At 46.0% G+C, this 17,122-nt stretch overlaps 1 protein-coding gene across 5 annotated transcripts in view; it reads right to left on the reverse strand.

Moving 5' to 3' along the window:
• The window catches only part of ARHGAP17 (Rho GTPase activating protein 17), a 96,438-nt gene continuing 83,134 nt past the window's right edge, over positions 3,819-17,122 (reverse strand). For 2 of the 5 annotated variants that reach the window (XM_018040527.1, XM_018040524.1), the window contains 2 exons: positions 13,377-13,976; positions 3,819-4,721 (listed from right to left, as the gene is read on the reverse strand). In XM_018040527.1, coding sequence (XP_017896016.1) covers positions 4,591-4,721; positions 13,377-13,976 — 731 coding nt within the window. In that variant the 3' untranslated portion in view covers positions 3,819-4,590. Of the gene's footprint in view, positions 4,722-10,437; positions 10,487-12,223; positions 12,272-13,376; positions 13,977-17,122 lie in introns of all 5 variants that reach the window. The other 3 variants (XR_001917259.1, XM_018040526.1, XM_018040525.1) reach the window with 3 other exon arrangements.

The raw sequence follows: 17,122 nt of genomic DNA on the forward strand, positions 1-17,122 counted from the left end.
ATGAATTTTTGTTTTTGTTCTTCTCAAAATATATTTGGCTCAAGTATATCCTGATGGGTCATAGGTGACATTTTGACATAGGTGATGGGTAGACCCCAAGGTGACCCTCAGTGATCCCCACCTCCTGGTGTCTTGCTCTTGTGTAATCCCCTCCCCTTGAGTGTGGACAGAGCCTGTGACTGGCTTCTAACCAACACAATATGGCAGGGGTGATGAGATGCCGTCTGTGACTGCGTTACAGCACGCAGACACTGTCTTGCCAGCAGACTCACTCTAGGGGTCTCCTTGTTGACTTGAAGTAGCAGCCTCCCTGCGGAAGCCCCTATGATTGGGAACTGCAGGCAGCACTCACAACACGGTCAGAAAGCAGCACAGGCTCCCAGACCTTGCGGTCCTACAAGCACAAGGACATGACTTCTGACAATATCCCGAGGGAGCTTAGGAGTGGGTCCTTCCCCAGTTGGACCTCCAGATAAGACCCCAGACCCATTTGACCCTTGACTGCAGCCTTGTGAGACCCAGGCAGAGGGGCCAGCTAAGTTCTGCCTGGACTTCTGACCCACAGAAACAATGAGATAATAAATGTGCATTGTTCTAAGCTGCTTAAGTTTGTGGTCATTTGTTGCTCAGCGATAACTGACAGTGTGTACCATTTATGGATACCTGTGTGGATATGAAGGGTGGGGTGATGTGGGGAGAGTTTGCCTGTGGGGGTGCCAGGGGTCTGTACAGCCACGTGCTGGAGAGTGAGCAGAAAAGGACAGCCTCTGTTGGCTGGGGTGATGAGATATCGTCTCTGATTGTATTATAGCATGTAGTGATACACTCTCTTTTGAAGAGTGTTATCAAGTAGGAGTCATTTGCTTGCAAGTAACAAACCCTACAAAGTTTAGGCAAAAAACAATAAAAAATAAAGGCGGGGTGGTGGGGGAGAGAATTTGTGGTGAGGGTACCAGGGCAAGAAATGCAGAATGGCCTGTGATGGAGATGGGTTAATGGGAGAGTGAACTGCAGAGACACCTCTAAAAGTGATGCCAGAGAAGGTACCTCAACTCTGTACCACGTCATGCCTTTTCCCTAAGCTGGCGGCTCAGGCAGTTTGAACCGCTTTTTGCCTTTTGGTTGCATCAGAGCCAGTGGCTTCACCATGTCCACAGGACTTTCTTTATCTTCAGCTCCATCACTAGGCTATTAGCAAAGTGGATGTCTTTGGTCTAGAAATATCTGTCAGTGATGTGCCGCCCGGCCTCACTCAGACCCTATACTGTGAGTCAGAGACTACTTAGGGCTCTGAAATGCACTCAGACCATCAGGCTCATGGTGCAGGTGGCAGAATGGTGGGACTAGACCCCAGATGGAGAAACTAGAGAAAGGGGCTGTCTTAAGTCCTGCAAGCATGGGCACTCTAAGGATTCGCTGGGCTTAGGACAGTACTGGAAGCTGAAGCCCCAAGAAGGGGACAAAGGGGCTCCGTGGAGCCCCCAAGGGAACAGGGTATTAAAGAGGTTCAGGGATTCAGTCATTCCACCTGCATCTGACCTGTAGGGAATTCACAGGGTAGAACCCAGTACAATCAAGGCAACCAGAGGACACCCTGACCCCCTGTAGCCTCCAAACGGCCAGACCAAGAACAGGCAGATGGGTGCTGCCTGCAAGGTGCTTGGTGAGAGGCCCAGGTCCTTGACTCTGGTGTCGCTGTGGGCAGGGAAGCAGGAACAGAAGGCTTGAGTACCCAGGACTGACGCTGCCATGAGTAGTTGTATGGAGAAGGGAAGGGAACAGTCTGAAGGGCAGATCCCAGCACCTTCCTGGATGGTCAGGGAAGGCAATGTGAGTTTGGATTACAGACCTCTCCCCGTCTCTGATGGGGGGTATGGTGAAGAGACTCTTGTCATGTGTAGTACCCTGGGCAGGTGACAGCCACGTGGCGACCCCTGCCCCCCACGCAGGGGTGATTCTGTCTCTGCGGCACCTTGCAGGTGCTCCCGTGGTGATGCGATGACAGCTTTGACTACGGGCTGAGCCACCAGGTCCCACACCTCCCTCGCCCATCCAGGAAGATGGACAGTGGCTGCTGACGCACATACAGGGTAAGCAAGCTTCATTCTTCTTTAGGTGGGAGCTGCTGTGGTCGGGTGATAGCTACAGACAACAGGAGGGTGAAACAGGAACACTGTTCCTAAAGTAAAGAGGGTAGGGTTTGCTGTGTTTCAGAACCATTTTGTTCAAATAACAAACCTCAGCATACATTCTGGGGAGAATGTTTGCCATGGCCCTTCCTCCTCCCCAGGCACCCACACCATCTCCTGGGCAAGCACCACATCCCAGCTCCCTCTGGAGTGTGAGTTCAGGCATCCTAGAAGAAGCGTCTCCAAGGTCTGCAGAGATGCCTGACTGTGGATGGCTGAGCTCCTTGGAGAAGGGGTCAATACTTAGGAGCAATGTATCAATACAAGGAGACTTTTGCTTTCTCTAGAGGGTTTGCTTTAGTGCTAAACGGGGATGGGAGGGAGCAGAGAAAAAGAACAGAGGTGGTATATGAGGAAGGAAAGAGTGAGCCTTCAGTAAACACAAATTTAAGATAGGGGGTAAACAGGTTTACAGGTACATATTTTCAATGTAATTTAAAAGTGCAGGGAGTTAAACTTTGAGTTAAGAGGAAAAAATGATTGTCTTCTGCAAGTTAAATTTAAGTCAATTCATAAAACTGTGGTGCTGGAGAAGACTCTTGAGAGTCCCTTGGACTGCAAGGAGATCAAACCAGTCCATCCTAAAGGAAATCAGTCCTGAATATTCATTGGAAGAACTGACGCTGAAGCTGAAGCCCCAGTTTTTAGCCACCTCATTCGAAGAGCCGACTTATTGGGAAAGACCCTGATGCTGGGAAAGACTGAAGGCAGGAGAAGAAGCGGGTGACAGAGGATGAGACTGGTTGGATGGCCATCACTGATCCAATGGACATGAGTTTGAGCAAGTTCCTGGAGACAGTGAAGGGCAGGGAAGCCTGGTGTGCTGTAGTCCATGGGGTTGCAAAGAGTCGGACATGACTGAGCAACTGAAAAACAACAACAACAATAGGGGAAGGAGGTCCAGTGGCTTCTGAGCAGGGTTCAGGTCATGGATGTGCCTGGCGAGCGATTCTATCAGTGGAGCCACTTGGGGCAGCCAGCAGGGCAGCGTGTGTCCCAAGAGCTGATGCCAAATCTGGGCCACAGGGAGGCACTATCAACACAATAGGTGTCCAGCCAATCGGCCTCATTTTGCTCCAATCCCCCATCCACTCTTCCCAGGTTATTTCAATCCTGGGTAAGAAGTGCTTTCCAGTCACTAGAAGAGGGATTTCCCCGGAAGGTAATGAATGGCTCTGCCTCCTGCACTGAGCCTGTGGGGCTGAGATACTGAGAGTTGGCCTCCAAGTGTCTAAGTGTTGCTGGACAAGTGTCTCCAGACAAGAAAATGAATCAGGACTGGTAAGAGCAAAGGAAGAGCCCAGCCCCTGGAACATTCGATGAGAGAGAACCAGTCTGGGAGGTCTCTGGGTCCCCTGGGGGCGGGTCTCACTGCTGAGACCTTGCTCTTGACCCTTTCAAACTTCTACGTTCACAGTTAAGACTTTCAGCTGTCACATCCACAAGTCTTTTTTTTTTCAATTAAAAAAATTTTTTTGACGTGTGAGATCTCAGTTTCCCTGACCAGGGACGGAACCCACGCCTCCTACAGTAGAAGCGCAGACGCCGAACCACCGGACTGTCAGGGAAGTCCCCCATCCACAGTTCTCTGTAGTTAAGTGACAAATGACAACATGCACACACACAATCCACAGTTTTGCCTGCAAGAATGATAGTTTTCATATAAACCACAGAATATATTTAATTCAAATTAAACATGAAACTAGAATAACGTTCGGTCCTTATCAAGTAGCAATTACATTGTTTAAAAAAAAAAAAAAAAAGAACAGTACATTTCTGTCTACATTCTGGCAATCCAACAAGGCACAAGGCGATCCAGTTTGCTGAGGTGACGGATCCAGCAGTCACCCCCAATGCTCGTGGTTCTGAGGGGTCGGGGAGACACAGACCATACTTCATACAAAATGATTCTGCAGCATGTCTGAAGGAGAGGAAACTCCCTTGTGATAGATGAGAAGGAAAGTCCAAGCAGCAGGAAGTAGGTGAGCATAATGGATGTACGTCATTAAATAGAGTGTTAATGCAAGGCTCTTTGCTCATTCCAAGTTGCCGGTGGTGCTGCCTGTGTGAACAACAGGGACAAAAGCTTCCAACACGTGTCTCAGCAATGATACACTTCCACTGTTGGTATCTCTCTTAAAAAAAAAAAAATTTTTTTTTTTGGCATGATTCTTTCCCATGTAAAAAAAGCCAACTTCTTCAAGACACAGGTCATCCAGCTTTAAGTGTCAGCCTCTGCTCTCTCCTGGGGCTGTGAGAAGGCCAAGTCCAGCATGGTGAGGCCTTTCTTTTTTCCCCTTCACTGAAAGCTTCTCACTGTTTGGTCTATGAAGATTAACATCTGCCTGCCCCTGCTCCACTCGCCAGGGTGGAAGGGGTCAAGGGTGGGGCATGGCTTTCTTCACAGGGCAGTGCTTTCTGTATCATTGTCCATATCCAACAGAATGCGGCCAGGCAGGTCTTTGCTGGCTGAGTCTGATTGCATTTCAGGAAAGATGCTGCGAAGCGGTTCTGAAACCCTAGAATTGGTGTCTGGACAAAACATGAGGAGACATGGTATCAGTGGTGTGGAAATGCCCAAGAGGCCACCGAGGTTCTCTGAGAAGAAGGGAAGCTGGAGAGTTTGAGAGTCAGCCCATGCACGCACACTCCCCTACTACAGGCACCATTAGCCCTAAGAAGTTGAGTCAAGCCTTGGAGACCCCAGGGATAGCCACGTGGCACAGACCACCTGGCTCTGGTCCTTTCTGGGAGCCCACGGCAATCCTCAGAGATGCAACCCTGGAAGGATCTGCTTGCTGTGACTGAGGAAGAGAGACCTTATTCCTACCAATATCTCTAAGGCATTAACTGAAATCTGCTGACAACATCTGGGCTGTGGGAAGGGCTGAGCTTCACCGGAAAGGGTTCCCTCTTCTGAGGCTGGTGAGTTTCCTCCTGTTACTAATGAATGCTGTGCCCTCAACCTCAGCATTAGTGACATGTGGGGCCAGATCACCCTGGGTGTGGGGCTGTCTTATGCACTGTAGGATGCTGAGCAGCGGCATCTCTGCCCTTAACCCGTGAGACACTAATGGCACACAGCTCTCCTTCCACACCTGACAACCAAAGATATCTCTGCTGGTGCTAAGTCGCTTCAGTCATGTCCGACTCTGTGCGACCCCATAGATGGCAGCCCACCAGGCTCCTCCGTCCCTGGGATTCTCCAGGCAAGAACACTGGAGCAGATTGCCATTTCCTTTTCCAATGCATGAAAGTGAAAAGGGAAAGTGAAGTCGCTCAGTCGTTTCCGACTCTTCACGACCCCATGGTCTGCAGCCTACCAGGCTCCTCCGTCCATGGGATTCTCCAGGCAAGAGTACTGGAGTGGGGTGCCAGTGCCTTCTCTAGTCACTGCCAAATGTCCCTGGGAAGGGGGTGGGAGCACACAATCACCCCTGGCTAACAATCACTGAGGCAGAGCACCAAATCTCCTACAAATATTAATTTTCACATCTATTTCTAATACTTGTACAAGTGTGCTAAATTGCTTCAGTCATGTCCGACTCTGTGCAACCCTGTGGATTGTAGCTCACCAGGCTCCTCTGTCCGTGGGACTCTCCAGGCAAGAATCCTGGAGTGGGTTGCCATGCTCTCCTTCAGGGGATTTCCTGACCCAGGGATTAAACCCGTGTCTCTTACATCACCTGCATCTGCAGGTGGGTTCTTTACCATTAGCAGCACCTGGGAAGCCCATTTCTAATACTTATATACCTCCAATTCCTTTTTCGTGTCTTATTAAGTTGGCTGGAACTCCTTCAGCGAGATGGCAAACACATGGTCCTCAAGCCATGATTGCTCACAAGACACCTGAACCAATCACAGCCCTCTTCCTAGTGAGATGGTGAGTCTCAGACTCCTTCATCATGACCAAATACTTGTTCAGCACCTACCACATTCTAGCTGTGAGGATCCAATAGTGAACAAGTCAGACACAGCTTTAGCTGAAGCCCATGGCTAAGTTGGGGAGACAGGCCTTCCGGTCTTGAAAACTTTGTTTCTCTAGCAGATGTGAATTCTAGCAAATGATGAGCCTTGTTAGGGATTTTAGGGCAGTGGAAGAGAGGCGGGAGATGTTCAGATGTGCTGTAGTTTCCTTTTGCCAGGTTAGAGCTAGTCATGTAGGGAGCAGGGAGGGAACCAGAGTGGTGGTGGGGGGCTGTGCTGGGGTTTTCCTGTTATGCTTAGAGCTGCTTTTCTGTACTGGCTGCGGTACAGTCTACCCTTGCTGGAAGCTGCTTTCAACAGTACTAAAACAGTACTAAACAGTACTTCAACAGTACTGAACAGTACTTCCGTTTTAGCCGCTCCTGATCCACATAGGCAGAACTGGCAAAAGCAGTTGTATCCTGGGAGGCTCACTTCTTTGAGACTCCTGCTCTGACACATCCCTACAGCTCTGAGGTGCGAGATCTACTTATTTCCTGGGGTGTCCCTTTTCTCTCAGTCACTCCTGGGTTGGCAGACCATCCCTTGAGATTTGCTGTGCACCATAACTCAGGTAAATATCCGAATTTACGGAGGTGCCAAGGTGTCAAAGAGTTGAGGTGCTGCGTGTCACTTCAGATAGCTCAGGTCTTATGATAATCGTAAGTCAGCTGAGTGGTGCTGCACTGCACTGTCTGAAGGAACAGGTGAGGGTGGTCTATGTACACAGAATACAGACTCAGATTTGTCCTCAGGAGAATGAAAGTCGACGAGGGCAGGGACCATGTCTCTCCGACTTACAGTGCATCCTTAGTGCCCAGAACAGTGATGAGTTAACAGCAGACATTCAATAAACGTTGTAGCTGTTTGTCTGTCTGTCTGTCTAGACAGAAGAATAGACAAAAAGTCATCTAGTCCAGCCATCTTTCTAATCCTCTTTGCTGACAGCCTCATGTAAAGAAGTAGGCATGTCTTGAAGACAACACTGATACAAGAAACTCATTGCACATTCAACCCCTTTACCATTATCCTAACCCAACAAGACAGATGGGACAATCAGCCAGTGCCGCTTCTTGGCTCATAGACTTTACATAGAAATACGGAACTGACATGCATGATGCTGAGGGGGTATGCATATGAGTTAGATTTCTACTGATAAGTATCTCTATTTACATGTAAATGTAACACCTATCAGTAACAGATCCTTTTCAGAGTACAAACTTGTTATTTTTCTTCTTTTTCTTTTTTTAACATCACAAATAATTTCTGGACTTGACTTTTCTGAGTTTTTCTAGCTATTTATGATGAACACACATTACTTACATACTTAGAAGAAAAATGTGTGGTGGGATATAGGGGAAATTCCTTTACTTCACCCTGCTTGGTTTGCCTGAGGTTGGTGGATTTCCCCCGTCACCCTTTTATATGAACCATTTCTTGAAAGAAAACAACAAATCTGTTTACACACAAAAAGCAGTAAGAATCATGGCATGTGTGCAGAGCCAGCTTTCAGAAAGAGCCAGATCTCTATCCCAGTGGCCGAAGCTACTAAGCAGCTACTACTTTCCAGGTGTGGTGCTGAGTGCGCCACACACTCGCAATGAACCCTCGTGAAATCACCCCAAGGTGGCACTGGCGCCACCATAAGACAAGCAAGGGGGAGTCTGGGCCGGGGCTGGGTTCTCTGATCCAGGGGACACAGCCAGCACCGGAAGGAGGGGCTAAGCCAGACCTGGAGCCTGGTTCTTAATTTTCAGAAGGCCTCTCTGCCTCCCCAGAGGAGTCTGGATGCCCCTGGAGAGAGAAGACAGCACCTGAGCAGATAACGGCTTGAGGCTTAGACTTTGGCTCATTTTAGTGACTTAAAGTGTCACTAGTGTCTTTAGTGACTTAAAGACTTTTGGCTCATTATTTGCAAAGAAGATAAAGGGTCTTTTGCCTATAGGAGCCCTTCAATGTTTTTTAAAAAAAAATCTCCAAAACTTTCTGGCTATGGATTTACGCAAGGCATCATTTTTCATTATACCCACACTCCAAGATGGGCTGGTTTGAGATTGAGCATATTTCTTGGAGTTAAGTTCATATGAAAAGTATAAGAAGGCTGAGCAAGAGGGCCAAGTCACAGCCTCTGCTTGCTGGCAGAAGGCCATGTGGTTCACCATTGCTCTGGGGCTCTGACTAACATACCCTGGATCCTCCAATTCCACGAACAGAGGAGCCCGGTGGGCTACAGTCCATGGGGTTTCAAAGAGTCGGACACGACTGAGATACTGAGTGCACACACACACGTCTAAGAGTGGGCCTTCTGAGGGTGGGAACCAGCATTCTACAGTTTAGGGTATGGCCCTAGAAAGTTTGTCACTTCAGCAATATTTAGTACGTGATTTAGGTGGTAAACCTACCCTTCAGAAAGGCCAAGGTTATTCTGATAGCCACTTTGACACGTTAAGGGATCTGAACACAAACCTGAAATTAAACATTTCAGGCACAAGTGCAGGGTGAATCAGCCCTCAATCATTAAACCCTTCGCTAAGCTAGAGTCTGAGGGAATGACTTCCTTACAATCCTCGTCAGTTTTCTAGGGCTGGGAGAGGCTTCCTCCTCTGTAAGCGACTTTGAGTCAACTCTCTTATTCCAGTCAAAGGAGAGCGCCTGTTCCAGCCTCACTGGATGCTTATCTTGACGTGATCCTGACATCCATTTATTAAAAACAAAATGCAGCTAGAAGCAGAAGCCACTTACATGTCCAACTGTGAGCAATAAAACCTCTGCTTAATGAAACATCATGCAGTCATTGAAAAACCACATCATAACATGGGAAACAGCATATCATATAAAGTTATAAAAATTATATCATAATACAAGAAAGAGCACATGATGTAAAGTAAAATAAAAACGGAAAATCAAACTCTGTATATGCCAAACAATTATGATCATGCATCCCTTTGCCTTTTAGGAAAAAAAAACTAGAAGGAAAAAATAAAATATGAATAGTGGACTTCTTCAATTATGGAAGGGTGATTTCTTATTGCTTCTAATTTCCCAATTTGCTTTAGTATCCATATTTATTTATTTTTTAAATATATAACTTTTTTGAAAAGTTTATTTTTTTTTACTGTGGACCATTTTTATGGTTTGTTACAATATTGCTCCTGTTTCGTGTTTTGGTTTTTTGGCCACAAGGCCTATGGCATCTTAGCTCCCCAGCCAGGGATCGAACCTGCACCCCCTACATTGGAAGGTGAATTCTCAACCACTGGACCACAAGGGACGTCCCAATACGTTACTTACGTGCTATTAAAAAAATGCTTAATTTTAAAAAGCAAAAGCTATGAGAACCAGCAAAATGTCGAGTGTTGGATGACTACTATTGCGACTCGTTCTACCACTGTGCAGTGGATGAATGATTTACTAAATTAACTTTCAGGCTCACTAAATTAAGAATATCTTCTACTCCATTCCTGCACAGGGAGCTCCGCTCAGGGCTCTCTGATGACCTACAGGGGTGGTGGGTGGTGGAAGGGAGGCTCAAGACAGAGGGGATATATGTATACATATAATTGATTCATGCTCTTGTACAGCAGAAACTAACACAACATTGTAAAGCAATTATACTCCAATTAAAAAAAAATATATATATATATCTTCTAGTCCAGAGCACTGTCTTTTCAACCCACTACCAAGTGGCACATTGGGATCAAAATACGGACGCCTGGGCTCCAGACCTGACCTGTCTGGATCTGGGCATGTGAGTCTTTAAAATGGTGACATACGAATCTAATACCTAACTCTGATTATCTATTTTTTCTTGATAAAAGTGATAATAAATAGCTACCACTGACTCAGACCCCCTGTATATTAAGAACTGTAGGATCCTTTTCTTCTTGTATCTGCTGTAACGCCTTGGATAGTTACTCTTGCAAATGTCACCATTTTACAGATCCAGGTGATGCGGGGCTGTCGTTACACAGAAAGCTGAAATTCAGATTCAGGCAGGTCTGATTCTAGTGTGTTTTTTCACTACCCCTCAAGCCTGCCCGGTACAGAAAAGACTAGGAGTTGAGGAGGTGACAAGGCCAGCCCGGTGACGCGGGTGTGTGAACACAGTACTCAGAGTACTTGGCAGCAAGCATGAACAAAGCCAGCCTCCCTTAGTACATGCACTGTTAGTGGGGGTGCGAGCAGGCAGGGTTAGAGTGAACGGTTAACATCAGGCATTAGTGCGCGAACATGATCATCAAGGAGCGACAATGCTTTGGCCAATCAGGTGCCTTTTCCTTACCATTAAATATTCCAATTTCAGTTCTTACTGAATATGGCAGGTCATACATCTAAATTATTTAATGAAATGTTTAGATTAGAACACTCTAAAATCTATTACTTTAAAAACAGCAAGATGTAAACTCTTCCTTGCAAAGCTAAAATCCTACCGCTCTTCTTTTTTCTTAGTGCTTTCTAGAGTAACAGTTAAGAAGAGATTCAGAATGACAGCAGAATTCCTCCTTCCTCTGGTACTGAGCTGCAAGAAATTGACTGCCAAACCTGTTTGGTATCAGTAATCTCCCCTGAGAGCTTATCTTAATCCCCAGGCCATAAATCAGGTTTTAAGATTAAATGCTCTCAGCGAATAACCTGTTTTCAGGAATTCGTCTGTCTAGAGTTTTTCAAGTGAAAACATGATTTCATAATAAAGGACTGCCTGTCTAGGGAAGTTACAACATTTTCTTCTTCTTGAAAAACCCAATGACTGTACTCCAGATTGGTTAACAGCAGCATGATCAACACAAGCATATTCATAAATTCTAAATGCTGGCCTTTTATGTACTTCTAATGGCAATTCAGGGGATTTGAAGAAACTAAACATTAATTCTTTAAGACAAAGATATGGTGACCTGGAATTTCTTGAGTTAGGAGAATTCAAAGTACAGATTGATTTTACAATATTTACCTAATATCCTAGGAAAAGTATTTATAATATCAAATTTCACTTATCTGACAGTTGTTAAAGTACAGAACATTACAGTGTCATAGCACATCAATAAAATAAGTTTCTGGAATAAAAACACCCGGATAACAATGGTATTGAAGAGCAGATACAATTCTGACGGTAGTCTTTCCTCCAAAGAAAAGGGAAGATCTGGAAATAAAATTCTGATGTGTCACAAGAATTAAAGTGCTAAAAGGCTCAGCCTTAATTAGGGTTTAGTCTTTTCACTCTGTGATTTCCACACCCAACTGGGTAACTGCAGACTTCTGGGTTCATTACCCAGGAGTCAGGAAGGTAGAATAAGACCTGAGCCCTCCACTGGTTGTAAAGATTGAGTTCTTGTTTTCCGATTCTGGTTTTTACAGAAAGTCTTCCTCAGGCCAAAGCTGGGAAAACTCTAAGTAGCCCACTGAAGGCTTAAGGCTCAGATCAGCTGAGTAGAACTGAGTTGCACACACAATGAGAGCCTTATGCCGTCCAAGCGTGGACCTAAAGGCTAGATTCAGATGAGCCTCACAGTGCCTTTCAAAAAGCTCATGTGGTTTAAGAAAGCAAAATGTAAGCATGCCAGAATGCAAAGAAATTTAGTGTGGGATCTTTGGAGAAAGAATTTTTTCGGAGGGGATGGGGGATCCTGAGAATTTCAAACACCAAATTAAGAAGCTCCATGCAGTTAATTAAAAATTAAAGCTCAAGACATAAGGGACACCATTTTCTGGGCTAACTGCACCCCAGTCCTCTTTGGTTGGATGCTGAGGAGCCAATCAATGACAGGGAAATCACGCTGAGCAGAGCAGACGCTTGGGAAAAGCTTACCAAAAAGAAAGGAAACATTTCTTAGTATTCTTATCTGAGCAGCTTGAAATTGGGCTTGAGATCTATCGACACCTACATCTCGAATTTGGAGCACTGCAGCTCAAAGTGCTTCTGATAGAAACAAGAGTGATGTCTACCCACTAGAGAATGGATGGCGGGGGTCAGATGGCTGCTCTTGAGCACAAAGTCAAAAGCACGTATACAAAACATGGCTAAGCAGGAGCATTTGGGGCTGCGGGCAAGCTGCTTGGGGAGGGTTACAGACCTTACTCCTGGAAACCTTCCCCACCTGTGAGGGCGCTAGGAAGGGCATCTATTGGGAAACAAACAAACAAACAAACCAATGTGGCTTTGTTTTTGTTTTTTAAATAAAAGCTGAGGTGTCATCAGAAAAAAAAAAGCTCACAATTTATAACACTTGCAAATCACGCAATATATTCCGGGGGGGGGAAAAGCTATCAAGAGAGAGACTAGTCGGTTAACCCTCATCACTTAGGGTGGGATGTATCCTTTGCTCCTTTTTAGCAGAGATGTCATTCAGCATGACTGGAGGGCCCAGAGGTATATTTCAGCTACTTCTCTAAAAACAGTTCCACTTAGGAAAATGTAAAACTAGGCTGTTCTAAGAAATTATTCAAAGCTCCTAATTACCATTTTTTAAAACATTAAAAAAAAATCCATCCATCTCATCCTTAAACAGTAAATTAGAGCACTTGGGACGGAAATTTTTAAAAAATCACAACTAAATAAACGGTCATGTTCCAGACTGCCAATAAAAAATATCCCATGAGAGAGGTAAAATCTGTACAATCATCGACACCTAAAACAGGTTTCCATAGAATTAAAAGGAAACCTCGATTCTTCTGTTCTTTGCCATTAAAGGCTGGGATTCTCATGCGTCTCAAATCTCCCTGCTGAGAGGATCCAGGTTAGCACAAAACATATTTTTAAAGATTATACCTGAAATGCTTCACTTACTCTAAATTACTATTAAAAAGAAAACAAGCATTTTAACGAGGAGTTCACTAAGAAACGAATATCATGCTCGAGGTGGACAATACCTTCCACCTGGACTAGGTCGTTTATACCTAGAAAATGTAAACGGAGATGGTTCTCAAACATAGTGACCCTGTACATCAGGGGCTGGCAAACCTGAGGGCCAGGTAGTAACTCGGAAGGCTCTGGGAGTACACGACTTTCCAAAGGACACAACTCTACTGTTTTAGCACAGAAGTGGCTAGAAAGAACATGTCAACAAATGGAAGGCTTTATTTATAAAAACAAGCGGGGGGCCAGATTTGGCCCGCAGTCCTGGTTTGCAAACCCCTGATGTAAAATCGAAGGCTAAATGAAGGAGAATAGTAAAAAAGCAAGGCAGAGTTGGCAAAGGGAACGGTCTGAATCCTTTTCCCACTTACCTGTGACTATTTTGGAGGCGGTGGGAGCTGCGATGCTGAGGTTGCCATCCCCGGCGTGCGCGCCGGGAGGATGAGGGGGCGGGGGCACGTTGGGCCGGTTCCTTGGCTTTGGTACTGGTCTCGGTCTCGGTAAGGTTCCAGCGTGTGGCTGTGCGGTCTCTGGGTTACTCACCGCCTGGCCGGGGTTCTGTTTTCCGAGGGGCGGAGTGCTGGGGGGCGTCGGAGTCTGGGGAGGGGTGTGGGACGACTGCTCGAGTCCAGGCTCACCGGGCGCCCCGGGCGCCGGTGGGCCCTGGCTGCCGGGCTTGGTGAGCGCCGATGGCGATGCGGCCTGCGTCGGGGGCTGCGGCGGCGGGTGGTTGGGGGCTTGGATCGGAGGCAGGCTGCTGGAGTACCTCCGTGGTGCCGAGAGCTGTGAGGTGGCGCAGGGCTGGCCCGGGGCCTGGCCTGGGGGCTGGGTCGGGGGAGAAGGGCTGCGGGTGGACGGCTTTGGCGACAGGCTGGGTGGGTGCTGAGATGTTCCTGGAGAACTCTGGCCCCCCGGATGGCCAGGAGGCGGGTTTCCTGGTTTCGGGGGTGCTGGAGCAGGTTTTTTAACAGCTGCGCAAAGGAAAAACATCTCTCAGGAAGCGGAGTGCTGGGGATGGCCAACGCCCCCTGGACCAGGGTATGGAGCTTAACCTCACCATGTAAACCAGGTTGAGATCCGGACCTGCCCCCACTCCCAACCCCATGTCAGCCAGGGGCACCCCACCTCCGTGGCCCTCCTCGCCCAACCCCACAGTCTCAGCCTAACCATGAGAAAAGCATCTGACAAACGCAAACTGACAGGCTGTCTTCAAAATGCCAGGACTCCCCAGAACTGTCTAGGCCATGGAAAACTCAGGGAAGACTAAGAAACTATCATAGTCTAGAAAACGGTAAGGAGAGGTGATGTTGACTAAATGCCGCATGCTGTCCTGGGGGGTGGGGGAGGGGACAAGCTGGGGTCGAAAAAGGGCCAGTAGAGGAAAAACTGGTGAGATCTGAACAAAATACAGAGTTTGGTTAGTAGTAATGTACCAGAGTTGGTTTCACAGCCGTGATAAAGTACCCTGGTGATGGGAGATGTTAGCCATAGGGGAAAGTGAGTGAGAAGTGCACCAAAACTGGGACTACCTTTGTAACTTTTCTGTAGATCTAAAATTATTCCAAAATAAAAAGGCTATTTTTTTTTAAAAAGTACATTGTACACATACAGGTCTTTAAAAACCTGTCATTTAAAAAGCTGAATGATTAGAAAACTCAGTTAACAGAGGCTGACCCACTTATACGAAGTCAAGCACTGACTCTCTGCGACCCCATGGACTATACCCTGCTAGGCTTCTCCATCCACGGAATTTTCCAGGCAAGAATACTGGAGTGGGTTGCCATTTCCTTCTCCAAGAACAGCTAAGGGGGTCTCTAAGCATGACTGGGCCACCTGTACGTAATCATGGACCCCTTGCCCTGAGATATCATCTCCTAAAGGGCATGATTTTTTTTTTTATTATTAACAGAAATTCTACAAATTCCAGAATCATCTGTGCTAATACATATATTCTAGATAAAAGTATAAATCTGGATGATCGCCTTGGATTCAGTTTCAAGAGTTGAATTTCATCACTCTACTCTGTACACCAGCTGAGAGATCAGTATGACTGGGGGTGGGAATTTAGTACCGAGGATGGCAGGGTAGGAGAAAAAAACAAGTCTGGAGCTGGTGTGGTGTTGGGAGAAATGGGTGGAAAGGAGAAACTTTAGCATTTTTTCCAAATTCTGCTGAGATCCTTCTAATCCTGCAAGAAAGGAAGAGGGAAACAAAGGGAAGAAATGAAGGTGTATCATTCACCTAATACGTGACTGGCACCAAGTTAGGCCCTTTACATAGACTGTCTCATTTAAGTCTCATAAGCTCACTGTGAGACAGGCATTATCATATCCATTTCATGTGCAGAAAACCGAGGCTCAGAGAGGTCAAGTGTTTGTAAAAGTTCACACAGCCAGTACAGAGCAGAGCAGAGCAGAGCAGAGGCTCACACCATGTCCTGTGGCCTCCTTGGACTCTTTTTCTCTCTCTTCTTCCTTCCTACACTGCTTGGCTCCCTGCTCATAAGGTCCAGAATTCAGGAATAAAAAAGGAATAAAGTCTGCTCTGCTGGCCTGATAGAACTTTTGACCTTGGAAATAGGAAGACCTTTTCCCATAAGAAACAACCAACCCACTGACAAAGGAATCTGGAACATTAGCTGCACTCTGGTTATCATAAGCAACTTAAAAAGAAAAATTTCCAGCATTCTGTTCCAAACAATATTAACTACAAATTCATGCTGAATAAAAGATCATTCCTGACATTTAAGGGTGTAGAGGGAATCAGGAGAGAAAGCATGACAGCAGCATGACAAGGTCCAAGTCCACCGTGGAGGCCAGGCTGGGAGGAAGGCAGGCCTCGTCTAAGCCCACCATGCAGGTGCTGGGAGGCTGAGACAGGGTAGGTGGACAGTGCGCAAAGGCTCAGACTCTTCTTGTGAGGAAACCTGAGATCTATGATGCAGGAAAAACTCCTGAAGGGGCTATGAAGGAATCTCAACCTCGATTCCAGGGCTATACCTGGAATCCAGGAAGAAAAGACCTAACTTCCCTCGAGCATCAGTTAGGACGCAGACAAAGATGACGGTGGCTTACAGGAGAGCCTCTGTAAGGTTTTTTAATAGCAAAACAGTTATTTATTCTGTTTCCCCAGTCCTGGTTACAGAGATGATAATACAAGAAAATGAACCCAGAAATATACTCTTTGCCCATTTTTAAATGGGATATTCCGTTTTGCTATTGAACTGTATGAGTTTCTTATATATCTTGGATAGTAATCTCTTGTGATTGTGGTAATAACTTCACAGCGTATATATGTATTAAATCATCACACTGTACACCTTAAAAAAATAACGGCAATGTGGGATTCTGGATTGATACTGGGACAGAAAGAGAACTTTACTGGAAAAACTGGGGAAATGTGGTCAAAGCCTGAAGTTTAGCTAATAAGACCGTTTCAGTGTTATTTCCTGATGCCTATAGTTGTTCTATAAAAATATAAAAATTTAAGAGAGGTTCAGTGACGACTATGTGCACATGTTCTACACTATCTCTGGAACTCTCCTTTAAGTCTAAAGTTATATCAAATTTAATATTAAAAAATATATATGTCATTTTATATTGAAGATCATCCATACTCCAGTAAATGCAGTTTGGAATTAAGACATAGAGCGCCCTGGTTCACATGGAATTTAATTGACTTTAGAAACATTTTCAGTGAACCGTGTCTCTTTGTAGACCAGAGTTTCTCAGCCTCAGCATTACCGACATGTGGAGCTAAATGGTTCTGTGTTGCGGGGGGCTGTCTCGCACATGGTAGGATGTTTATCAGCATCTTGGTCCTCCACACACTAGATGCCAATACAGCTCCCCTCCCTGGTTGTGACAAGCAAGAAGTCTCCAGACATTGCCAAATGTCCCAGATGGTGGGAGGAGAGCAAAATCATCCCAAGATCTGAATCGTTCAAGCTTCTCTAACTCCCAGACCATACATATTTCAGTATCCTCTCTGTAACAGGCACGGGACCAGGACTAGGAATATAGGAGTGCGTGAGACAGGCCAGATCCCAGTTCTGTGAGTTACGAGGGGAGACTAGCAATACGTTAAAAGACAAATTAAAGAATTCCAGACGGAGAAA

The sequence above is a fragment of the Capra hircus genome, chromosome 25 (assembly GCF_001704415.2).
Source record: "Capra hircus breed San Clemente chromosome 25, ASM170441v1, whole genome shotgun sequence".
Lineage (NCBI taxonomy): Eukaryota > Metazoa > Chordata > Mammalia > Artiodactyla > Bovidae > Capra > Capra hircus.